Source organism: Anolis carolinensis, chromosome 5, assembly GCF_035594765.1.
Source record: "Anolis carolinensis isolate JA03-04 chromosome 5, rAnoCar3.1.pri, whole genome shotgun sequence".
NCBI classification, from domain to species: Eukaryota; Metazoa; Chordata; class Lepidosauria; order Squamata; family Dactyloidae; genus Anolis; species Anolis carolinensis.
Genome location: NC_085845.1, coordinates 30624930 through 30645046, shown reverse-complemented (window position 1 = coordinate 30645046; position 20117 = coordinate 30624930). Strand labels below are relative to the sequence as shown.

At 39.7% G+C, this 20117-nt stretch overlaps 1 protein-coding gene across 3 annotated transcripts in view; it reads right to left on the bottom strand.

The window, feature by feature from the left end:
* alpk1 (alpha kinase 1) overlaps window positions 1-20117 on the bottom strand; it is a 71678-nt gene that overhangs the window by 29565 nt on the left and 21996 nt on the right. For all 3 annotated transcript variants that reach the window (XR_010006964.1, XM_008112099.3, XM_008112098.3), the window contains exons 2-3: window positions 8547-8790; window positions 1972-2126 (exon numbers count right to left, since the gene is read on the bottom strand). Coding sequence is in view for 2 of the 3 variants with exons in the window: in XM_008112099.3 (XP_008110306.2) it covers window positions 1972-2126; window positions 8547-8679 (288 nt within the window). In the remaining variant the exon portion in view is untranslated. The remainder of the gene's footprint in view (window positions 1-1971; window positions 2127-8546; window positions 8791-20117) is intronic.

The window sequence follows — 20117 nt, the reverse complement described above, 5'->3', positions numbered from 1 at the left end:
AAGAACTGGAATATAAATCACCAGCAAAAATGAAATAATACTTCAAAGCAAACAGGGAAAGGAGCACAGTACTTAGAATGTATTTTTTACACTGAAGGTGACGGTAACCTCACAGACTTTGTGGCACGTTGGTGAATAGTTTCAAACTAGCATGAGGTAGAATTGTATTTGTGGGCCCTATAGTTTGTGACCCCATGATATGCTTTGTTTCGCTGGGGCAGCTGCAGTTATCAACAGATGTTTTGGCAATATATAATTGGTATCATTTCAGAAAAAGCCCATCTACCTGGGGTGAGAGCATAATGTGTGCAAACACTGTTCCACTATTACAGGCACATTAATCTCCCATATATCCAGGTTTCTTGGGGAGTTTACTGCAGGTGTTTATCCTGGGAGAGAAACAGACAAATGCTCTCGAGTCAAAGGGGTCAGCCTCTACCATAAATTTCTGTCTGAGGCCACACACAAAAAGGAAAGGAAAACAAAAAGGGGGAGGAGGAAGAAAATGACCAAAACAAATTCTGAATCACAATTTAAAAAACCCATACACCACTATTAGCACTGGGAAATTGTAAGAGAGCAACAAAACCCTCCCACTTGGTCAAGACATGTAAAGGGCTTATTGCAGTTTGAGCCATGTCTGTAGGGTAGCAGACAGATTTAGATCAGGGGGCCAAATTTCCACTAATGGTATCCTCCAGAACCTGACAAATTTTCACCTAAAATGAAATGCCCCAAACCAAAAGTTCCACTTTTGAAAAACAGTTGGTTTATGTTGAACAGTGCATGGGGTAGCAGTTTAAAAACTGAAATGTCACTACTGTTACAGAACTATCATTTCACTTTAAGCGCCACAACGCCATCCTATGAGATCCTAGGATTTGCAATTTAAGAAGGGACATGTAGAATTCTCAGCCAGAAAGGTCTAGTGATTCACCAAACTGTAAAATCCTGGATTCCAATGTATGTTGTATGGCAGTTAAAGCATAATATTGTGATATAATATTGTGATAGGGAAGTCTCCCAGAGAGATTTAAACTGCCTATCATTTATTCAGGTCCTGAGCCAACATCAGTGCTCTCATGGCAAATGGGACAAATGGAAGATGGCTGTAACCATGAGAGTAACTAAATCCATTTCAATTTGGCTTTAGTCTGGCTGTGGGACACAGACAGCTTTGGTTGATTTGGTTGATAATCTATGACAGGAGTTGGAGAGAGGAGTGTGTCTCTGTTGGTTCTGCTGGACTCTGCATTTAATTCAGTTAACCGTGGTCTCCTTCTAGACTGCCTCCTTGGTATGAGGATGGGAGGCACTGTTTTACTGTCATTCTTCTCCTTTTTGGAAGGGAGAAATAAGAAGTTAGTGCTTGGGAATTCTTGTTCAACATCATGGCCATTGACCTGTGGAATAGCTCAGGTTTTGGCACTAATTCCACATTATTCAACTACATGAAAATGTCATCCATTTTCAATATCTCCTGTATGCTGGTGACACCCATCATGATCTCTCCTTTCCATCTCACTCCAAGGAAGATGTTTTAGTACTAAATCAGTGCCTACTGTCAACAAGGACTGACTGAGAGCAAAAGAGAGGCTAATTCAGACAGGACATAATAGGAAGGACTTTTGATCTGATTTAGAACCAACTTAATGAACCTTTTTCGCATATGTCAAAAGGAGCTTGGAAGTGACTGGATTTTTAAGAGGAGTCCCTTTGAGCAGGAATTTTGTGTATGTATTAGAAAACACACTGTATTCTCTGTCAGGGTTCTCATCTAGTAAAACATGAGCTAGATCAAGTCATGGATTCCAAATCTATTAATTAAATCTGCCACTGTTGTAAATGGGAAGTGAGTAAGGAGTCACCTCTTTAACAGAACAGGACACTATTATCTGTTAAGTCACTATACATTTCAGTGTTGAATATAGCAAACACAAGTTTCAAGGACAGGTGCCTTAGGCTTCATACCAGTAAGTCATGCAGTCTTGCATTGATCATATCTTGCAGGTTTGTTTTGTCTTCAATGCCTACGGCTTGTTTGTATTGCCACCTTTCTGGTACGAAGGGCCATTTCATTTCCTTTGCCTCTTCGATGAGGGTCCATAAGTCATCAGGAAGCAAAGCTGGAAAGGTCAAAGGACAGATACGTGATTCAGGGTGGCAGCTAACTTGCTCAAAGCATTCCCTTCTCCATTTTGCTCTTCAGCAGCTACAAATTGTTACTTTTTCCAGCAGCAGATTGGCAATGAAAGGTTGCCTATCATTATGTGACCTCCAGCACTCTACCCTGAAGGTAAACTGGAGCTGCTTGCCATGAAGTAGAAGAATGTTGGGAAGTGAAATAAAAGGATTGCTTTGCAATCACAAGTGAAAAACAGGGGAGATTGAACAGAAGAATAGCATTCTCCATAGTGAAAATGGCAGTGTGGTTGGAACAGAGCTTAGCTCTCTCCCCCCCCTCCCCCCCCCCCCGCGCCCGCCCCACTTCCCATGTACAGGCCAAGGGATTTGGGGAACTGCAGACCAAAAAGTAACCATCTGAAGTGTTTGCATTGGTGGGTGTCAGTCTAACAAACCGATAACTGGATGCTTTCTTCCAAAAGTATCACTGGCACATAAACAATTTAATTTCTTTTATTTGCACATGAATGCAAGACATCATGAGCAATATTTTAAGGAATGTAGTGGGCTGGATTTAGACCTGCACCTAGCAGACTTCTACTTGTGTTGAGGGAAAGGGTGGGATGGGAATTCTCTTTTCTCTTTCTACAGCTCCCTGTTTCTGCTGGAAAACTCTGTCAGAGTTCAAGGGATGCCCTTGAACAGTGCTAGGAGAAGGAATAGGGGCTATTCTGCCTCTCAGGAGGGAAATTTGTATGGGCAAGTAACAATAACCCAAGAAGCTTTATAGCTATATATGCATATTATTGGGTGATGGTACCAACTGTAGAAAGTGTTAATATGAGACAGGGGTAATTAACCTGCTTCAGGGTTGACTAAGTCTTTCCAAACCTTCTTTTGAAAATTTTGGGGGAAAGCTTCGGCTTTTTCTTAGAATTAGTAGGAACACTTTAGAAATTTCAGGAAATGAGGGAAGGATATTGAAAGAGTGAGGAACGGAGAAACAAACTGGCTGGTACAACCAAAGTGGAATACGTTGTTAGTTTGTTTAATTTGACCTCTGCCATGCCACTAAATGCTGCTTAAGGAAAATAGCAGAAGGAATGGACTTTAGCTCCTAAATCAGTGGTTCTCAACCTGTGAGTCCCCATGTCTTTTCCCTTACAACTCCCAGAAATCCCAGCCAGTTTACCAGCTGTTAGGATTTCTGGGAGTTGAAGGCCAAAACATCTCGGGACCCACAGGTTGAGAACCACTGTCCTAAATGGTCTGGGATTTATAAATTGGGGAAGTTCATACTGCTGAGATATATGCAGAACCTTGGATAGCTCTTTAATGCTTCAGGTTCCCTCTTCCTATTTCCAAGATTCATCTCTATTTTTGGTAGAAAATAGTAGAAAATAGTTTTTTTCCTGAAGAGTAATGGGATTCAATACAGTTCAGACGATTTAATTGGTTGAAACCAGGATACTGTCTTGCTGTTATATTTGAAGTGTGTGATTACTGCAGGCTTTTAAATGGGTGATCACAGCAGGCTGGATAAAATACATCTGCACATCTAAATTACCTTCAATGAAAGAATACAGTACATCCTCATTCTCTCTCTCTCTCTCTCTCTCTCTCTCTCTCTCTCTCTCTATCTCATCCACCGACCCTGACATATTTAAAATATGTCTATGGAAATCAATGGAAATTAAAATACTCTTTATTAATTTCAATAATTGTAGTAGGTCTATTTTATATAAAAAGTTGACTCCATCCTGCTCTGACATTATTCTTGTTTCTTTCTTTCAAGGTTGATATATTTTCTCTCAAACATTAGCCAAGGACAGCAGACCCAAGGGAAACTGAGCTGCTGATGCTTTGCTTCCTAAAAAAGTTTACCTGAAGGGCCATGTCTAATGTAGTGATTATAAGGGCACTGATGCACCTTATCTGGAACTAAACTGATTATTTATCATGCTCTGCAGAACTTAATAGGAGACTGCTAGTAGCAGCAGAAGAAAGAAGTACCTGATTAGTAGTTCAATAGCCCATTCTAAAGATAATAAAGCTGAAAGGAATTTGTGATGAGGAAACAAAAACGCCTTTTGTGAGAGGAAATGAAAGGAACCCCAAAGAAGACATGCAGCCACTCTTACATATAAACTATATTCCCCAAAAGGCAAAGCACTACAGATAGCTACAGTCATAGCCAAGTGAAAGATAAAACCATAAATGAGGCAGATTTAATTGTTTTCAATGTGAGTATGATAGGTTTCTGCACAGGAGCTATTGGTATTGACACTAAAAAGGAAGAGTCACACATCCCAGAAATAAGAATTTAATTTGTGGGCCAGAGTTTCTTGGCTGGCATCTTTTAACAAATACACCAACAAAATGCAGATTATTTCATAAATATAGTAGAGTCTCACTTATCCAAGCCCCGCTTATCCAAGGTTCTGGATTGTCCAAGCCATTTTTGTAGTCAATGTTTTCAATGTATCGTAATATTTTGGTGCTAAATTCGTAAATACAGTAATTACTACATAGCATTACTCCGTATTGAACTACTTTTTCTGTCAAATTTGTTGTATAACATGATGTTTTGGTGCTTAATTTGTAAAATCATAACCTAATTTGATGTTTAATAGGCTTTTCCTTAATGCCTCCTTATTATCCAAGATATTAGCTTATCCAAGCTTCTGCTGGCCCATTTAGCTTGGATAAGTGAGACTCTACTGTAATAACTTGCTTAACAAATAACTGTTATTTAGTTATTCTCACTTCTTCATGGAAGTGAGAAGACAGAAGAACACACACAACTGGTAGAAACACTTTCAGCCTTGACAACTTAATAGGTATCTAAATTTCAACTTCAGAATTTTTGGCTATATAAAATTATGTATCGTCCAAATCTAGAAGGCTTTTTATAGAATAGTAAAATCAAATCTCTCTGCACACACACCTTCATTTAACTGAGTGAGGTGGACATACCCATGGTATGTCCATAGTATTCCCAGGGGTTTGGTTCCAGGAAACTTACATAGATATCAAAATCCATGGATGTCCAAGACCTATTCTATACATTGTAAAATGGCATCCTTTATAGAAAACACTGAAAAATTCAAATGAGTACTGGAGAGAGTCTGAAGAGGTGTGAAATAGCAAGAGGCTATAGCAAAGTATACATATATCAATTTAGTAGAATCCTGATTTATCTGATTCTTTCATGGTTTTGTACCATTTCGTCCATTCGGATTGCATGGAATGGTACCACCCCATAGGAACAAAAGAATCAGTGAAATGAAAGTCAGAGGGGAACCGTAGCCATTTGGCTGGCTAATTTTCGGCACTTGGCTGTAGGCCGTGGTTCGCAGGGCCTTCAGCTAAGTGCCGGGCACTCAATGCTTGTAGGCTCTGCCTGATGGGCCTATGAGCATTGAGTGCTCAATGTCTCATAGGCCCAGCTCACAGGGCTACAGTAGAGCACCAAACGCTCGATTGTAGGTCCTGTAAGCCAGGCCTATGAGCATTGAGCGCTCGATGGCTCGTAGGCCCAGCTCAAAGCAAGCCTTAAATTGGCTGTGATCAAACCGCTGTTGAAGAAGCCATCACTGGACCCCACTCAATTGGAGAACTATTGGCCTATTTCCAATCTTCCCTTTCTGGGCAAGGTCGTGGAATGTGTGGTGGCCGCGCAACTCCAGGCATTCTTGGTTGACACTGATTTTCTAGATCCGGCACAGTCTGGTTTCAGGCCGGGGCATGGTACCGAGACAGCCTTGGTCGCCTTAGTCGATGATGTACGCTGCGAGCTGGACAGGGGGAGTGTGTCCCTGCTGGTTCTGCTGGACCTCTCAGCGGCCTTCGATACCGTCAATCACGGTATCCTTCTGGGGCGCCTTGCTGGGATGGGGCTCGGAGGTACTGTTCTGCAGTGGCTCCGGTCCTTCCTGGAGGGTCGATCCCAGATGGTATCATTGGGGGACACCTGCTCGACCCCACAACCATTGACTTGTGGGGTCCCGCAGGGTTCAATACTGTCCCCCATGTTGTTCAACATATACATGAAGCCGTTGGGAGAGATCATCCGGAGTTTCGGGGTGAGGTGTCATTTGTACGCAGATGATGTCCAGCTCTGTCACTCCTTCCCACCTGTCACTAAGGAGGCGGTTCAGGTCCTGAACCGGTGTCTGGCCGCCGTGTCGGACTGGATGAGGGCTAACAAATTGAAATTGAATCCAGACAAGACAGAGGTCCTCCTGGTCAGTCGTAAGGCTGAACAGGGTATAGGGTTACAGCCTGTGTTGGACGGGGTCGCACTCCCCCTGAAGACACAGGTTTGCAGTCTGGGGGTTCTCCTGGACTCATCGCTGAGCCTGGAACCCCAGGTCTCGGCGGTGGCCAGGAGAGCCTTCGCACAACTCAGACTTGTGCGCCAGCTGCGCCCGTACCTTGGGAAGTCTGACTTGGTCACGGTGGTCCACGCTCTGGTCACATCCCGGTTGGATTACTGCTACGCGCTCTACGTTGGGCTGCCTTTGAAGACGGCCCGGAAGCTCCAATTAGTACAACGGGCGGCAGCCAGATTGTTAACTGGGGCGGCTTACAGGGAGGATACTACTCCCTTGTTAAGCCAGCTCCACTGGTTGCCGATATGCTACCGAGCCCAATTCAAAGTGCTGGTCTTGGCCTACAAAGCCCTAAACGGTTCTGGTCCAATTTACCTGTCCGAACGTATCTTCCCCTATGAGCCCATAAGAACCTTAAGATCTTCTGGAGAGGCCCTGCTCTCGGTCCCACCCGCCTCACAGGCACGGCTGGTGGGGACGAGAGACAGGGCCTTCTCGGTGGTGGCTCCCCGGCTGTGGAACTCCCTCCCCAGTGACATTCGGCACGCCCCATCCCTTTTGGGGTTCAGAAAAAAACTGAAGACCTGGCTATGTACACAGGCATTTGAAGAATAAGCATGTGTTGGCTTCGACGCGGTCTGAATTACGGCTCTTGTATAAGGTCTGGTGGATGAATGGCATAAGCACTTTGCATTGTTTTAAACTTTGTATATTGTATTTTATGACTATTTTATGACTGTTTTAACTGTTTTAATCATTTTAGTTTATTGTATATCAGTGTAACGGCATCAATTGCCACTTGTAAGCCACCCTGAGTCCCCCCGGGTGAGAAGGGCGGGGTATAAAGAATTGAAATAAATTGAAATTGAAATAAATAAAGGGCCTGGCACTTTGCCGCCCAAAGCCTGACATTTTTTTTTTTTTCGGACCTTGGATGGAAAAGCTCATTAGTATAGGTGCCCCTTTCCGCAAGCAGTGGAAGGAAATGGAAATGAATGGAACAAGCAGAAACAGTAATTCCATACAAATACACAAGTCTACAACTTAGTACTCGGTATGTGACAAAATCAAAATTTGTATTTTGGAAAGTTTTTGGATATATATTTTGAGCCATATTTGGTTGAATTACTGGATGCAGAACCTGTGGAAACAAACAGCTGCTATACATGGCTTCGTGCTATAAAATATTCAGAACATAAGGGTATATTTACAGTATGGAAGGGGTGGGAAGAGTGGGGGGCATCATATATTGAAGGACTGTGGTTCTCATCAGCCCTACTCAGTAAAGTTAATTTTTTGGAAATGCTAGAAATTGCAATCAAACATTGTAAGAAGGGCCACTCTATGCTTAATGTCAGTTTTATTTGAGAATACATTCTAGAGGAATCAGGGGGTAGTTTTGTGGTACCATAAGTACTAATGAATGGATAATGTCATGAGCTGTTATAGATTACAGTCTGCTTGATCACATGTTATAATAAATTAATTCTCCTATTTAAATAAATAGTCTGTCTTTTTTATATCATTAAATAAAAACTCACAAATCAAATTGTGCTTCTGTGTGCGTTTTGTTCAGGATCTGAAACATCATTAATTTTTCCTCTAACGAGCACCCTCCACTAGTTGATTTTTCAAAACCACTTTTCTAGGTGATGACAACATTAAAATATGCAGAATACAAATGAATACCTTGTGTTTAGAGAAACTGTCAAACACCATAGTGATGGGGGCAGGCTTCCAGTGAAAGGAAGGCAAATAACAGCCGGCATTCAGAAGTTGCATTATTATTTTTCTTTTTATAATTGAAATGTATGTGCATCACCAAACTTTGGGAGCATTGTTTCTCTCAAACGGAAACCGCTCCTTATTGCCTCATGTTTACTGAAGCTTAAAATGTGAACTGACAGCAGTTCACTGGTACAAAGTAGGTTTCCTTCCCTGCCTCCCTTCTAGCTCACATCCCATTCATGTCCTATAAATCCAGTAATCTTTTGACATTTATCTGCTAGGAGATGGGGAAATAGGACAGGATGTGGATGGTTGGCCCGTTGGCTATCTCACACCCGTTACTTGTCACTAATATCTCACCTCTGTTCTGCTGATCTTCGTTCTTGTCTTGGTTAGACTGGTCCAATTCTGGTGGTAACTGGTCCAGCACTTGCTTACATTCTTGCAACAGACTGGCCACTGTGTTTTGATTATTCATGATTCTTGCTCCCATTCAATTGTGTGATCTGATGGAAAGGAGAGGAACTTCTGGGTCTACAGTAATCAGTTACCTAGGAGAAGGCACAAAGTTCAAAGGAAAAGGATCCCCTTCAGGGTGAGATACCTGGTGAACAAAAGAAAAGGGGAAGATGATTAACTAAAGCATCATCAATTATACGCAAGGCTCAAGCAGGGAAGGATAACAGGAGAAAGAGACAACAGGATCAGAAGACTTTATTAGGGAAGGGTGTGAAATTACACCAGGGTCCTGGGTTACGAACTGTGTAAGACAAACATCTCCGAGTGACTGGAGCATGAAGCCAAAATTTGCTACTCAGAAAAATGTAAAGGCCAAAACAGTGAAATGGGCAGCCAGTGTGCACACAAACAGGCAGAGAATCACTTTGTAGGCATGTGATCTCAAGCAGTCAACTGCTTTAAGTCAGAATCTTTATGCCAAGGAGACCTTTGAACTCTACACTTCAGTAAAGCACCATGATTTTAGGAATACTTGCTGGGTTACATCACATGTTCTTGCTAGAGATACTAGGAACTGTAGTGAGAACAGGCACTAAAACAATATTATATGCACAACATACTAGACAGAAAGCTGCCTGAATTTTACCTAGCAGAGCAGTGCGGAATCATATCGCATTCATCCCGAAGGGGATGCATTGGATTCTGGTTCACCTCCAAGGGCAATTAGGGGAAGATCTTTTCAGTGATTATGGAATTTTCCCCACAAAACTGGTGCCAAATTTGCTATCTTTTTGATGCCTAGTTAGTTAAAGCTTCTTTATAGTATATTCCCAAGCATTTTCTGTGAGGCTACCTTGGTTAGTCTTTTCTGTTACATTATCTATCTACCCACTTTTTAAAAAATTATGAGGATTTTGTTTTAAAAGGTAAAAGCTCACCCTTGACCTTAAGTCTAGTCGAGTCCATCTCTGGGGGGTGGTGCTCATCTCCATTTCTAAGCTGAAGAGCCGGGGTTGTCTGTAGACACCTCCTAGGTCATGTGGCCAGCATGACTGCATGGAGCACCGTTATCTTTCCTCCGAAGCGGTACCTATTGATCTACTCACATTTGCATGCTTTTGAACTATTCGATTGGAAGGAACTGGGGCTAACAATGGGAGCTCACCCTTTCCTGTGGATTTGAACCGCCAACCTTCCGGTCAGCAAGTTGTGCAGTTTAGTAGATTAACCCCCTGTGCCACCGTGGCCTTTTTTGTTTTACCTTTTAATTATGTGTTCTAAATTTGTATGACCACCCTGATATCTGCAATAATAAAAGATAGTTATAAAATATAAACCATAATTCTCTGAGAACTATCTGACAAATCCCCATCTTCCTGGGACTGAAATTTAGCTTCTTAATTGGTTCTTACTTATTTCATTACCAAATACAGACATCTGAACTCAACAGTTCTACTATAGACATTTTGCTTGACTCAGATGTAAAGCTGGGTGTCATCAGCAAACTGATAGCGTAACACTTTCAGATCTTGGTTGAGATAATAGATAGGATTTTGGGGATGCCCTACAATCTTTTTATTTTGGCTTTTTAATCCTATGCAGCTATGATGTTTGAAAGTAGTATGCTGTTTTCTTTCTTGTATCTCTCACGACTATGTTTTAAATATATTTTAAACTACTTTAATCACCTGCCTTTAATGGAATTGTTATTTTTAAAAACCTTTATGGAATAAGTTTTTTACATAAACTTTTTTCTTAGTTTTACTTCTTGCCTTGGACCCCATTTCAGGAGAAGTGTGGGCTATAAATTGAATAGATAGCTAATGGATAAGAGGTCTGATGTTTAATTTAACACATAAGGGAAATCCCAAGTATATACTGATCAATAATGGTGGTTGACAGCTTCCTTCTCACCCCAGGTTTCACATTGAACTTTAAAGGAGCTCTCCAAGGTACCAATGCCTAATTCCCATGTAGATCTGGGACAGATTCACCAACTTGGTGATATGGGAGCAACAACTGCACTTAATGATCAGGAATTATTCAATGAATAAATGAAGAGATGAACTTGTGTTATTAAATGCTAACTCTGCACATGCCTTTCCTCTGCACATGCCTTTCCACAAAAGAAACTGTAATGCACAAACCTTTCTAAAGGATGTACCAAAAATAAAGGTTCAACTTGAGATGAAAATATTTTTCAGCTTCACATAAAGAAATTATATCTAAGCTATAAAGGATTTGTGTTTATTCTTTATAAAAGATGTTGGGTCACATAGTTATTTTTTGTACAATAAGTTGTACAGTCATATGACTTTTTTATATAAACAGATGTGATCCATATTAAGTTCCATACAGACAGAAAGGCAGGATAAATATAAAATAATTAAATATATTTGTTTCATTCATTTTACTAGAACTCCAAGATCCAACAAATGCAGTCAAGTCTATTTACAATCAAAGAATTGTAAGCAAGGATTTTGACATTTTGGACATTGTTTTGAGTAGCAGAAAGAATTGAATGGAGCTCTCAGTCCTTCCACACAAACATTTCTTCATTTCAACATGGTATTGAGGAATAATTTTGTTACTCCTGATAACCAGCCAAAGAGCAGGTAACTGATCTGAACAAATCACAAGACATACCTGTAGAGTGAAGACTAAATTCTCCTTACCCTGGAACTAGCATGCCTCTATACCAGTGTTTCTCAAACTGTGCCCTTCCAGGTGTTTTGGACTTCAGCTTCCAGAAATCCCAGCTAGCTTATTAGGAATTGTGGGAGCTGAAGTCCAAAACATCTGGAATAGCACAGTTTGAGAAACTCTACTCTATACCAGGTGATGTATGTGAATAACCCTTGCTTCTTCTTGCATAAACAACAATTGCAGGTAATATGTAAATGCAAATCAATTTGGATCCACTTGCACGTCCATAACTATAATGTGATCTGAGGTCCCATCTACACTGCCACATAATGCAGATTCAGATAGCAGTTTAACTGCATTGAACAGGATTAAATGAATATATACTGCCATATTTTGTAGTTCAATGCTGTTAAACTGCATTCTGAAACTGCATTATATGACAGTGTAAATGGGGCCTGACAAAGGAGACTGAAGCTGTAATATCAGAATGTATCTCCTTTTATGAGCCAACTAGAGTATTAAAATCAGCTCAGGAAGTCCTGCTTGGTGGTGGCACCTCGGCTGTGGCACTCCTTCCCCAGTGAGATTAGATCGGTCTTCTCTCTCCTGATGTTTAGGAAACTACTCAAAATGTGGCTTTTTAGGCAAGCATTTGGAGAAAGAGATGAAGCAGCCATGATAACTTCGGGATTGGTGCAATGTCCAATGTTTTATGTTTTATACTGTTCATGTTTGATATTTTATAGTTTACTGATTTTAATCTATTGTTATATGTTATTTTAGTTATGTGTTGTATTTTATATTTTGTGAGGCATTGAATTTTGCCATTTATTTTGTTTTGAACCACTTTGAGTCAACCCAGGGGTTGAGAAAAGTGGTAGATAAATGAAAATAATAATAATAATAATAATAATAATAATAATAATAATAATAATAATACGCTTCTGCATTGAGGTTTACAAAAATACCACCAATCATAACTTCATTTTTTTCATACAAAAAAACTTGCAAGGCAGAGAACATGCATATGTGCTTCTGCTTTCTTATAATGTTATAAGAAAGAAATATTTTGTATTTAATGAAATGGACTCTAGAAAGTCCAAAGGCTTATACCATAAGGCCTTTGTTACTCTCTAAGGTGCCAGAGGGCAAGGGTTGATTTTTTTTTTTAAGTTATGACAGATCAACAACACAGGTGCCCCTCTAGCAATGCTTAGTCTTATCTCCTTAGAATCTGGATCTGAAATTCTGAAAAACCAATTAAAATCCTTAAGCCCTTTCTCTCCCAAGGAAAAAAAGAATCCTGATTTTGATCTTTAGTCTATGCTACAATTCCAGGGAGACCAATGAAGAGGAAACAAAGACCTGATGAGTTCCACGTGGAGGCTGCATTTATGGATTAATCCCAACAGGGAACAAATAAACCTCATCCCAGGAGTGTTCAGTGGGGACTTAGCACTGTGAATTGAAAAAGCAATCGTTATTTATGGTTGGTGCTGTTTTGACTTTCAAATAAACATTTTAATTATTTTAAGTGCAACACTGAACCTTCCTCTTTCTCCACGTGGGTCTTTGTGGTGGCCCCACAATGAATGCAGTGGTAATTATACAAATCTTTTTGTCGTGTTAGGAATCATTTGCAAAGCTACATAGGGAATGATTAATGCTTCAACTACCTGGGGACCTGGCAGCAGCAGGAAGCACAAAGCTCATTACAAACATTATTTCCTTTTACAGGGGTGAGTTGGGGGCCTTTTCTTTTCAGTATCTAAGTAGAAGATTTATGAAAAAAGTTTCAGTTCCACAAGCATCATAAAACATTTACTGCAAAGACTCAAGCATTTCATGTGAATCCTCAGGCTCCACAAGCATGATGGATTAAAGTGGTGGTGGGGTACATGCAGAGGAAGTTTCAGATGTTTTGAGCCTATGTGGGCTGAATGCTACGGTTTTTAAGAAACTGGATGTTATAGTTCCCATTCTTGTACTAAATAATAATTATATTCTATCACCATTACCACTGGGATTCATTATATTCTATATTCTATATGCATATGGTGTTACCACATATGATATATTTTGGGGTTCATACTAAAGCTATGCCACCATACATTTAATATCTGCTTTTGTATGTTTGCTGTATATCAAGACTAGTGTGAATGTTAAGTTTACCATATGTCTTTCCTCAGGGCCAGAAATAATTAGATTTGGAACACATTCAATGGTTACTCCAGAAAAAATTAAAGAGAATTTTAGAACTGTGGAAAAGTGGGAAATACTAATTTTACACTCAAATTATGAAGACAAATATGTGATTTGATTCAAATAGTGGCTGTAGGCTCAGTGCAAAATAGCCACCCTTTTCTAGGAATCTTTGTTTCTATATGGTTCCGCAACACTGATAAATTTACGATCTTTGGCCATTCATCAACACTGGACTAAATTCAATTGCTGGTCCCAATGTAGATCTAATGAGTGCTTATGTAACAGGTTGATTCGGGGTCTTTTATCTAACTGGGACTAGCAACTGGATTTAAAGTGAGTGGGAAGAGGTACAGATCTATAAAAGAATTGTCATAGTCATGTCCTAAATCCTCGACTTCAAACCCAAATTCTTTCATGAGTATGGAATCAAGAGCCTGCTGAACATGAGGTCTATGCTCTTGTATTAGAACCAGCAGAATCGAGACAGACTATCGTCATAATTAAGACAAGCAACAGATCACAGCCAGTCTTGGAGTCTTTATTAGCATTTCCTGTTGAACATAAGCAAATCCAGGATTGGTTGCGAGACAAACTGGCACAAATCTCATTTTTAGTCCCCACTGCAGTAGACCCATTAATTCAGTGCAGTTTACCCATATGTGAACAACTCATTGAATGGGTTTACTGTAGTTGTAACTTAGCCAAAGAATGCCACCATTATAATACTGAGGAATGCTACACTGTCATTTACGGATAAATAGATTCCTAGTTCTATCAGCAGCTTCTCATTCTTACTTTAGAGGTGAGATGGATCCACACCATTGTTTATGGTGGTGTTGAGAAGGAATCCTTGTTAGTCCCCAACAAGAGCAAACCCCACTGAATTAATTGCTGACTGATGTGTCAATGTGCAGGTGAATCCAATTGTTCAGTGGGTCTAGTCTAGAAACAGCTGTGTTTATCTGGATTACCATGGTATAAACCAACCGAGGCACCTAATTTTACCACAAAAAACTGGGAATGTTTTAAATGTTTTTGAATATTTGCATAAAACTGTAATTTTTATGTCCAACTATCTATATACTTGAGTATGAGCCGACCAGAATATAAGCCGGACAGGACTCTCACTCGAGTATGAGCCAAGGGGCGCAAAACTAGTCTTATACTTGAGCATATATGGTAATATGAAGAGGGCTCTTATGGCATCTCTGAAACTGGAAAAATAAGTTGGTTAACATAACCTTTCACAGATTTTAGTCTACTTCATTGACTGACTCTGATAAAACAGACTTAAATCTGCAAAAGCTTATGCTACTAACTTCTTTCTCTCGGTTCAACATGGGAGAAGATACCTTTGCATATAATAAGATTTAGGCCATCTAGAAATTAGTTGATAACATGAATGAATAAATTAAATATGTGAGAATAATGTGACGTGATAAATGAATAACACTATGTTACAAAATTTGAAAAAATCCTGTTCCTGTTTTGAAAGTGTTATTTCCAGTTTAATTGTGTGGTACTTACTTTGAAAGTGTTTGTTATACTCCAGAAATTTCATTTTTGTGGCTGCCACATACTATGTTGAATTGGATGAAACTCTATGAGATATTCATTGAAAAACTATAGTAAAATGTACTACAGAATGTCCCACAAAATTGGTATTTTAATGAAGTTTTTCCATGTTTTTGTGACAGAACCAATTAGGAAATGACATTTATAACCCATGAACAAAAATCATGTTAAATAATGATGGGAGGAAATTTTGAAATGATAGAAGTGAATGATACACTGAATGTACAGCAAAGTACAGAATCCCACTCCTACAATTCAGCATGTTGAAGTATGTGCTTGTTTAAATCATCTTAAACCAATGTCATTACACTATGCTGCATTTTGCATCTGCTCCTTGTAAAGGATTATAGTGTGCTTCATTGAGACCTGAATAGCAAAAGACCCGTAACTCTGAAGAAGGGTTTAGGATGGCACATCACACGCATAGCTTTTGAAAGGTCTGCATTCAATTTTAACTTTCATGTTCACAAGGCTGCCTCTCTCATCGTCAGAATCAGTGAGCTTGTATTTTATATGTACTGTTTTACACCTCTAATTTGAAACTGAACTTAAAACTGAAATTCTAGCTATATAAAGTAATGGAAAATACCTTTAAAAAAAAATAATCACATTTGAAGACTAGGTCTTATTAGTATTAACCGGATTAACATAATTGACTTCTTTATCCATTTACACCTGCTGAGCATTTTTAAACCTTGAAGAATTTGCTTAAATAAATCATCAGAAAGTCTTTAAGCTCCTATGTGAAAAACAGTATCATTTTCTTAATAGTCCAGAAGTTTTCTTTTTACATGTAGCTTCTTTGGAAACAGCAAGATATTGGTAAAGTATGCTGTACATAATGAGATACTTAAGCTCAGCTATTTGCTTGAGGCCCTTTTCCAATCTTACATTTCTGGTGTAAAGATTAAATACTTTCTTTTTGTGCAGCTAGGTATACACCAAATGACACAGACAGTATTAAAATAAGGAAAATCCAGACTGAAGGAAAAGAAAGCCTCTCCTAAGGCTAGCTTTCTTGTTAATATGCACCAACATGAAAGGGCTTCTTTTCTCCTATACAACTACAGAGTGTGTATGTGTGTGTGCACGGGGCACGTACGTATGTGTGTGCATGTGTCTGTGTAAATTGCAAGGGGCTCATTGGCATAAATCTCGGCTGCGACCTCTGAGGTAAACGGGATTTACATTATTTTCTGACAAGAATTAAATGAAGGCCTTGTGGATACATGGACAGCCTTCTAGACTGCAACAGATGGGCATGAATGTGCTCCCTAGGCAAACTATCAGTGACATCTGTGTCCTCCAAATTCTGGTGGTCTCAGCCAATTAACAGGCAAAACGGGGAAAGAGGGGAGGGGGGCAAAGGCAGCCAGTCCCTGCACAGTCTTCACCCCCCAACACACACTCCTTTGCCCTAGCTGAAAGCCAAAGCTGATGTGCTTGTGCTTAGAAATGAGAGCAAGAATAGCCCAGAGCAGGAAGGATACTGTTTTTCGAAAATTAGAGATAAGCTTTAGGAGAGGGACTTGGGACGTATTCAGTATTAGTAAAGCACCATGGACCAAACGCTACTTGTAAGGCAGAGCCCTTTCTCTAGGCCACCATGGTTTCACCTCTGGTTTTAGTTTAGCTTTGTCAATTTACAGAAATGTGAAAAATAACAATTATGCAGTAGAGTCTTGCTTATCCAACATAAACGGGCTGGCAAAACGTTGGATAAGCAAAAATGTTGGAAAATAAGGAGGGATTAAGGAAAAGACTATTAAACATTAAATTATGTTATGATTTTATAAATTAAGCACCAAAACATGTTTTACAACAAGTCAACAGAAAAAGCAGTTCAATACACGGTAACATTACGTAGCAATTACTGTATTTATGAATTTAGCACCAAAATATCGCAATGTATTGAAAACATTGACTACTAAAAGGCAGACTGCATTGGATAATCCAGAACATTGGATAAGCAAAGGTTGGATAAGCGAGACTCTACTGTAATTAGACATGAAACAGTATGCATTACTCAAGCATCCTAAATTTGGTGGACTTCCTAGATTCACAAATATTTATATGGACAAATTAGGATAAGGATGATGGTACTTCATCTCACAAAATAACTGTTTCGTGTGAGAGAGAGAGAAAGTATTTACATGAATATCCATATGCGTTGGATAATCCAGAACGTTGGATAAGCGAGTGTTGGATAAGTGAGACTCTACTGTATATGTTTGAGGAATATGTGTTTGTGTTTGTATTTATAGGTTTGGGAAATACAGTAGAGTCTCACTTATCCAAGCCTCTGGATTATCCAAGCCATTTTTGTAGTCAATGTTTGCAATATATCGTGATATTTTAGTGCTAAATTCGTAAATACAGTAATTACAACATATCATTACTGCGTACTGAACTACTTTTTCTGTCAAATTTGTTGTATAACATGATGTTTTGGTGCTTAACGTGTAAAATCATAACCTAATTTGATGTTTAATAGGCTTTTCCATAATCCCTCCTTATTATCCAAGATATTCGCTTATCCAAGCTTCTGCCGGCCCGTTTAGCTTGGATAAGTGAGACTCTACTGTATGTGCAACTTTGGGCATTTTTGGAAGAAAACCCGCCTTCAGAGTCTGCCAAAAATTATGATTGGCAAGGGATGCAAAAATGGAATAGAGGGCTGCACATGGTCTCACATTTCTTGTCCCTGACCTAGATGTAGACTGTGCGTTGCATTTTCAGCTAAGTTACCAAAATGACAATTCTGTGCACTTAGATCTTGTATGAGATAAATCGAGGCTTGGGTGGCAAATCTGAAACACAATGACTTTTCTCAATGAATTCTATTCATTAGGCCCATGTCGTTTGTAATCTCAATATATAATTCCATTAAAGCCAGAGAATATTCCAAAGTAAAAGAAGCATGTGGCCAAAGGCAGAATCTTGAGGGAGTAGCAAGTCAAGGAACAAAAGCACCTGTTGTTTTCCTGTAGCAGTGACCATAAAAGTACAAGTTTGGACTGTTTCTCTCTAAATAGTGCCAACTCACAAGGCATTACCCTGCATGCAGAAAAGGGAATTGACATTAGGAGCAATAAATTTAGAAAGCTCATTAAAAAGACATAACGAATTTGGTACAGCACATATTTCTAGATCAAAGATATCTTTGAAGTGGCCAAATGCCACTCTGAACGAGCAAAGCTGCTTCCTCTCCGTTCTGATCTCACTTGGTGGTGTCCAATAAAACAGAAGTTGAGGAAATTGTTATCAGAATATGGTCAGAAGAAGCCATCACTGAATGACAGCCTTGTCCCAAAATGACAATTGGGAGAAACATGGGGAAAGCGAGGCCAAGTGATGCAAGAAATAGAGAGTGTTTTTTGAGCTACTCTTGTCCTCCAGCCGGCATCATCCACCGCTTCTGTCCCATTTGCTGTGTGAAACAGCTTAGCCTTTGTCAGTGTTAACAGGGTCTAGAAAGACTTCTCTTTCATGAATATGTATCATCAGCCCTCCATGTCTACAGAGACAAACTCTTCAAAACCGCAATAATAAAAAAAGGAGAGACCCTTACCAAGCAGCCAGCCAACCACCAAAATCCTAAGCTATTGGGATGAGAGAGCTGAAATGCTAGTAAGTAATGTGAACTCACGCTTTCCAAATGAACCAGAGGAGCTCTCTGTTCTAAACCTTTCTTAGGACTCAATGAAGCCTATAGAACACTTTAATTCTTCATGTGCAAATGTGTAAAACCTGCCCTAATCTTTGAGGGGGATTGTTGATTATACATTTTAGCACTCTAGCATCATGCATAGATAATACATGCCCCCTCCAAATGCATTTCACAGATAGCAAATGTTCAGTTCTGCTCTCAAAACTAGCAGTATTTTAATTTGCAGGTTGCAAGTCACAAAAATCACATTTCCTCCCATGAATTAGCAGATCTGATCTGAACAATGTTTACAGACTTCCGTCATACCACAGACTTACGTTTATGTCATAATAACAGACAACGACATGAGCTTTGGGAACAATTTCTAAAATTAATCTGAGATTTGCTTTGTGTGTTTTAAATATATATGAAATAGTAATATTATATTTTGAGGGAAAAGTGTCAAAGTTAAATACAATCAGAATATTTTGTATTTGGGATTAAAAATGTGGGCCTGAGTAGAACGACTTTTATAAACCTATTCTTATAGGCAGAGAACCTAAAGTTCTAAGATATATTAAGCTCTTGAATGCTTAAGGCTTCTTAAAGATTTTCTTACAATTTTGCAGCATTTTTTGAAAACCTGTACAAAAAAAAGGGTAATTAACAGACTTACCTAAAATGGCTGCCACCTAAGCCCAATTCATGCATTGTTTATGTGAAAAAAATGCAATAGTCCATAATTCTGTTGGAGTACATGTTAACTGTTAAAACAGTTGTTCAAATGAATGCACTTTTTCACAGTTTGTTTAAGTGAGGTCTTTGGTGTCAACAGAGAACTTTCTCTCATACATGAGGGGAGATAAATCCACTGTTGTACAATGGGTGTTCACAAGGGATCTGGCAGAACTATGTTAGTGCATGGATAAGGTAGAAAAAGGGCAACTGGACTATTGGCCCTTCTATACTGAGCTGATTGAGGCAGCAGGGAGTCCCTACAGCCCAGCTGCCCTGAACACAGTTTGCTGCTGCTGGACATCCACCGAAAGCATCCCCCCTCTGCCCATGTTGAAATATCCTCCCTCCGCCCATGTCACAGCTGGTGCCAGCTGCGACAGCCCCATCTAACTCAGCCTGGGGCACACTGTCTGATGCCAACCAGTGCACCACTCACTAAGGCCCCTTCTACACTGTCCTTATATCCCAGGATCCAATCCCAGGTTATCTGCTTTGAACTGGATTATATGAGTCTCCATTGCCATATAATCTGGGAGGCCCTGCTCTTGGTCCCACCTGCCTCGGCTGTGGAACTCCCTCCCTTCTGAGTTTTAGGAAAAAAGTGAAGACTTGGCTTTGTGAGCAAGCGTTTGATGAGTGAAGTCTGTTGGCTTCGACTC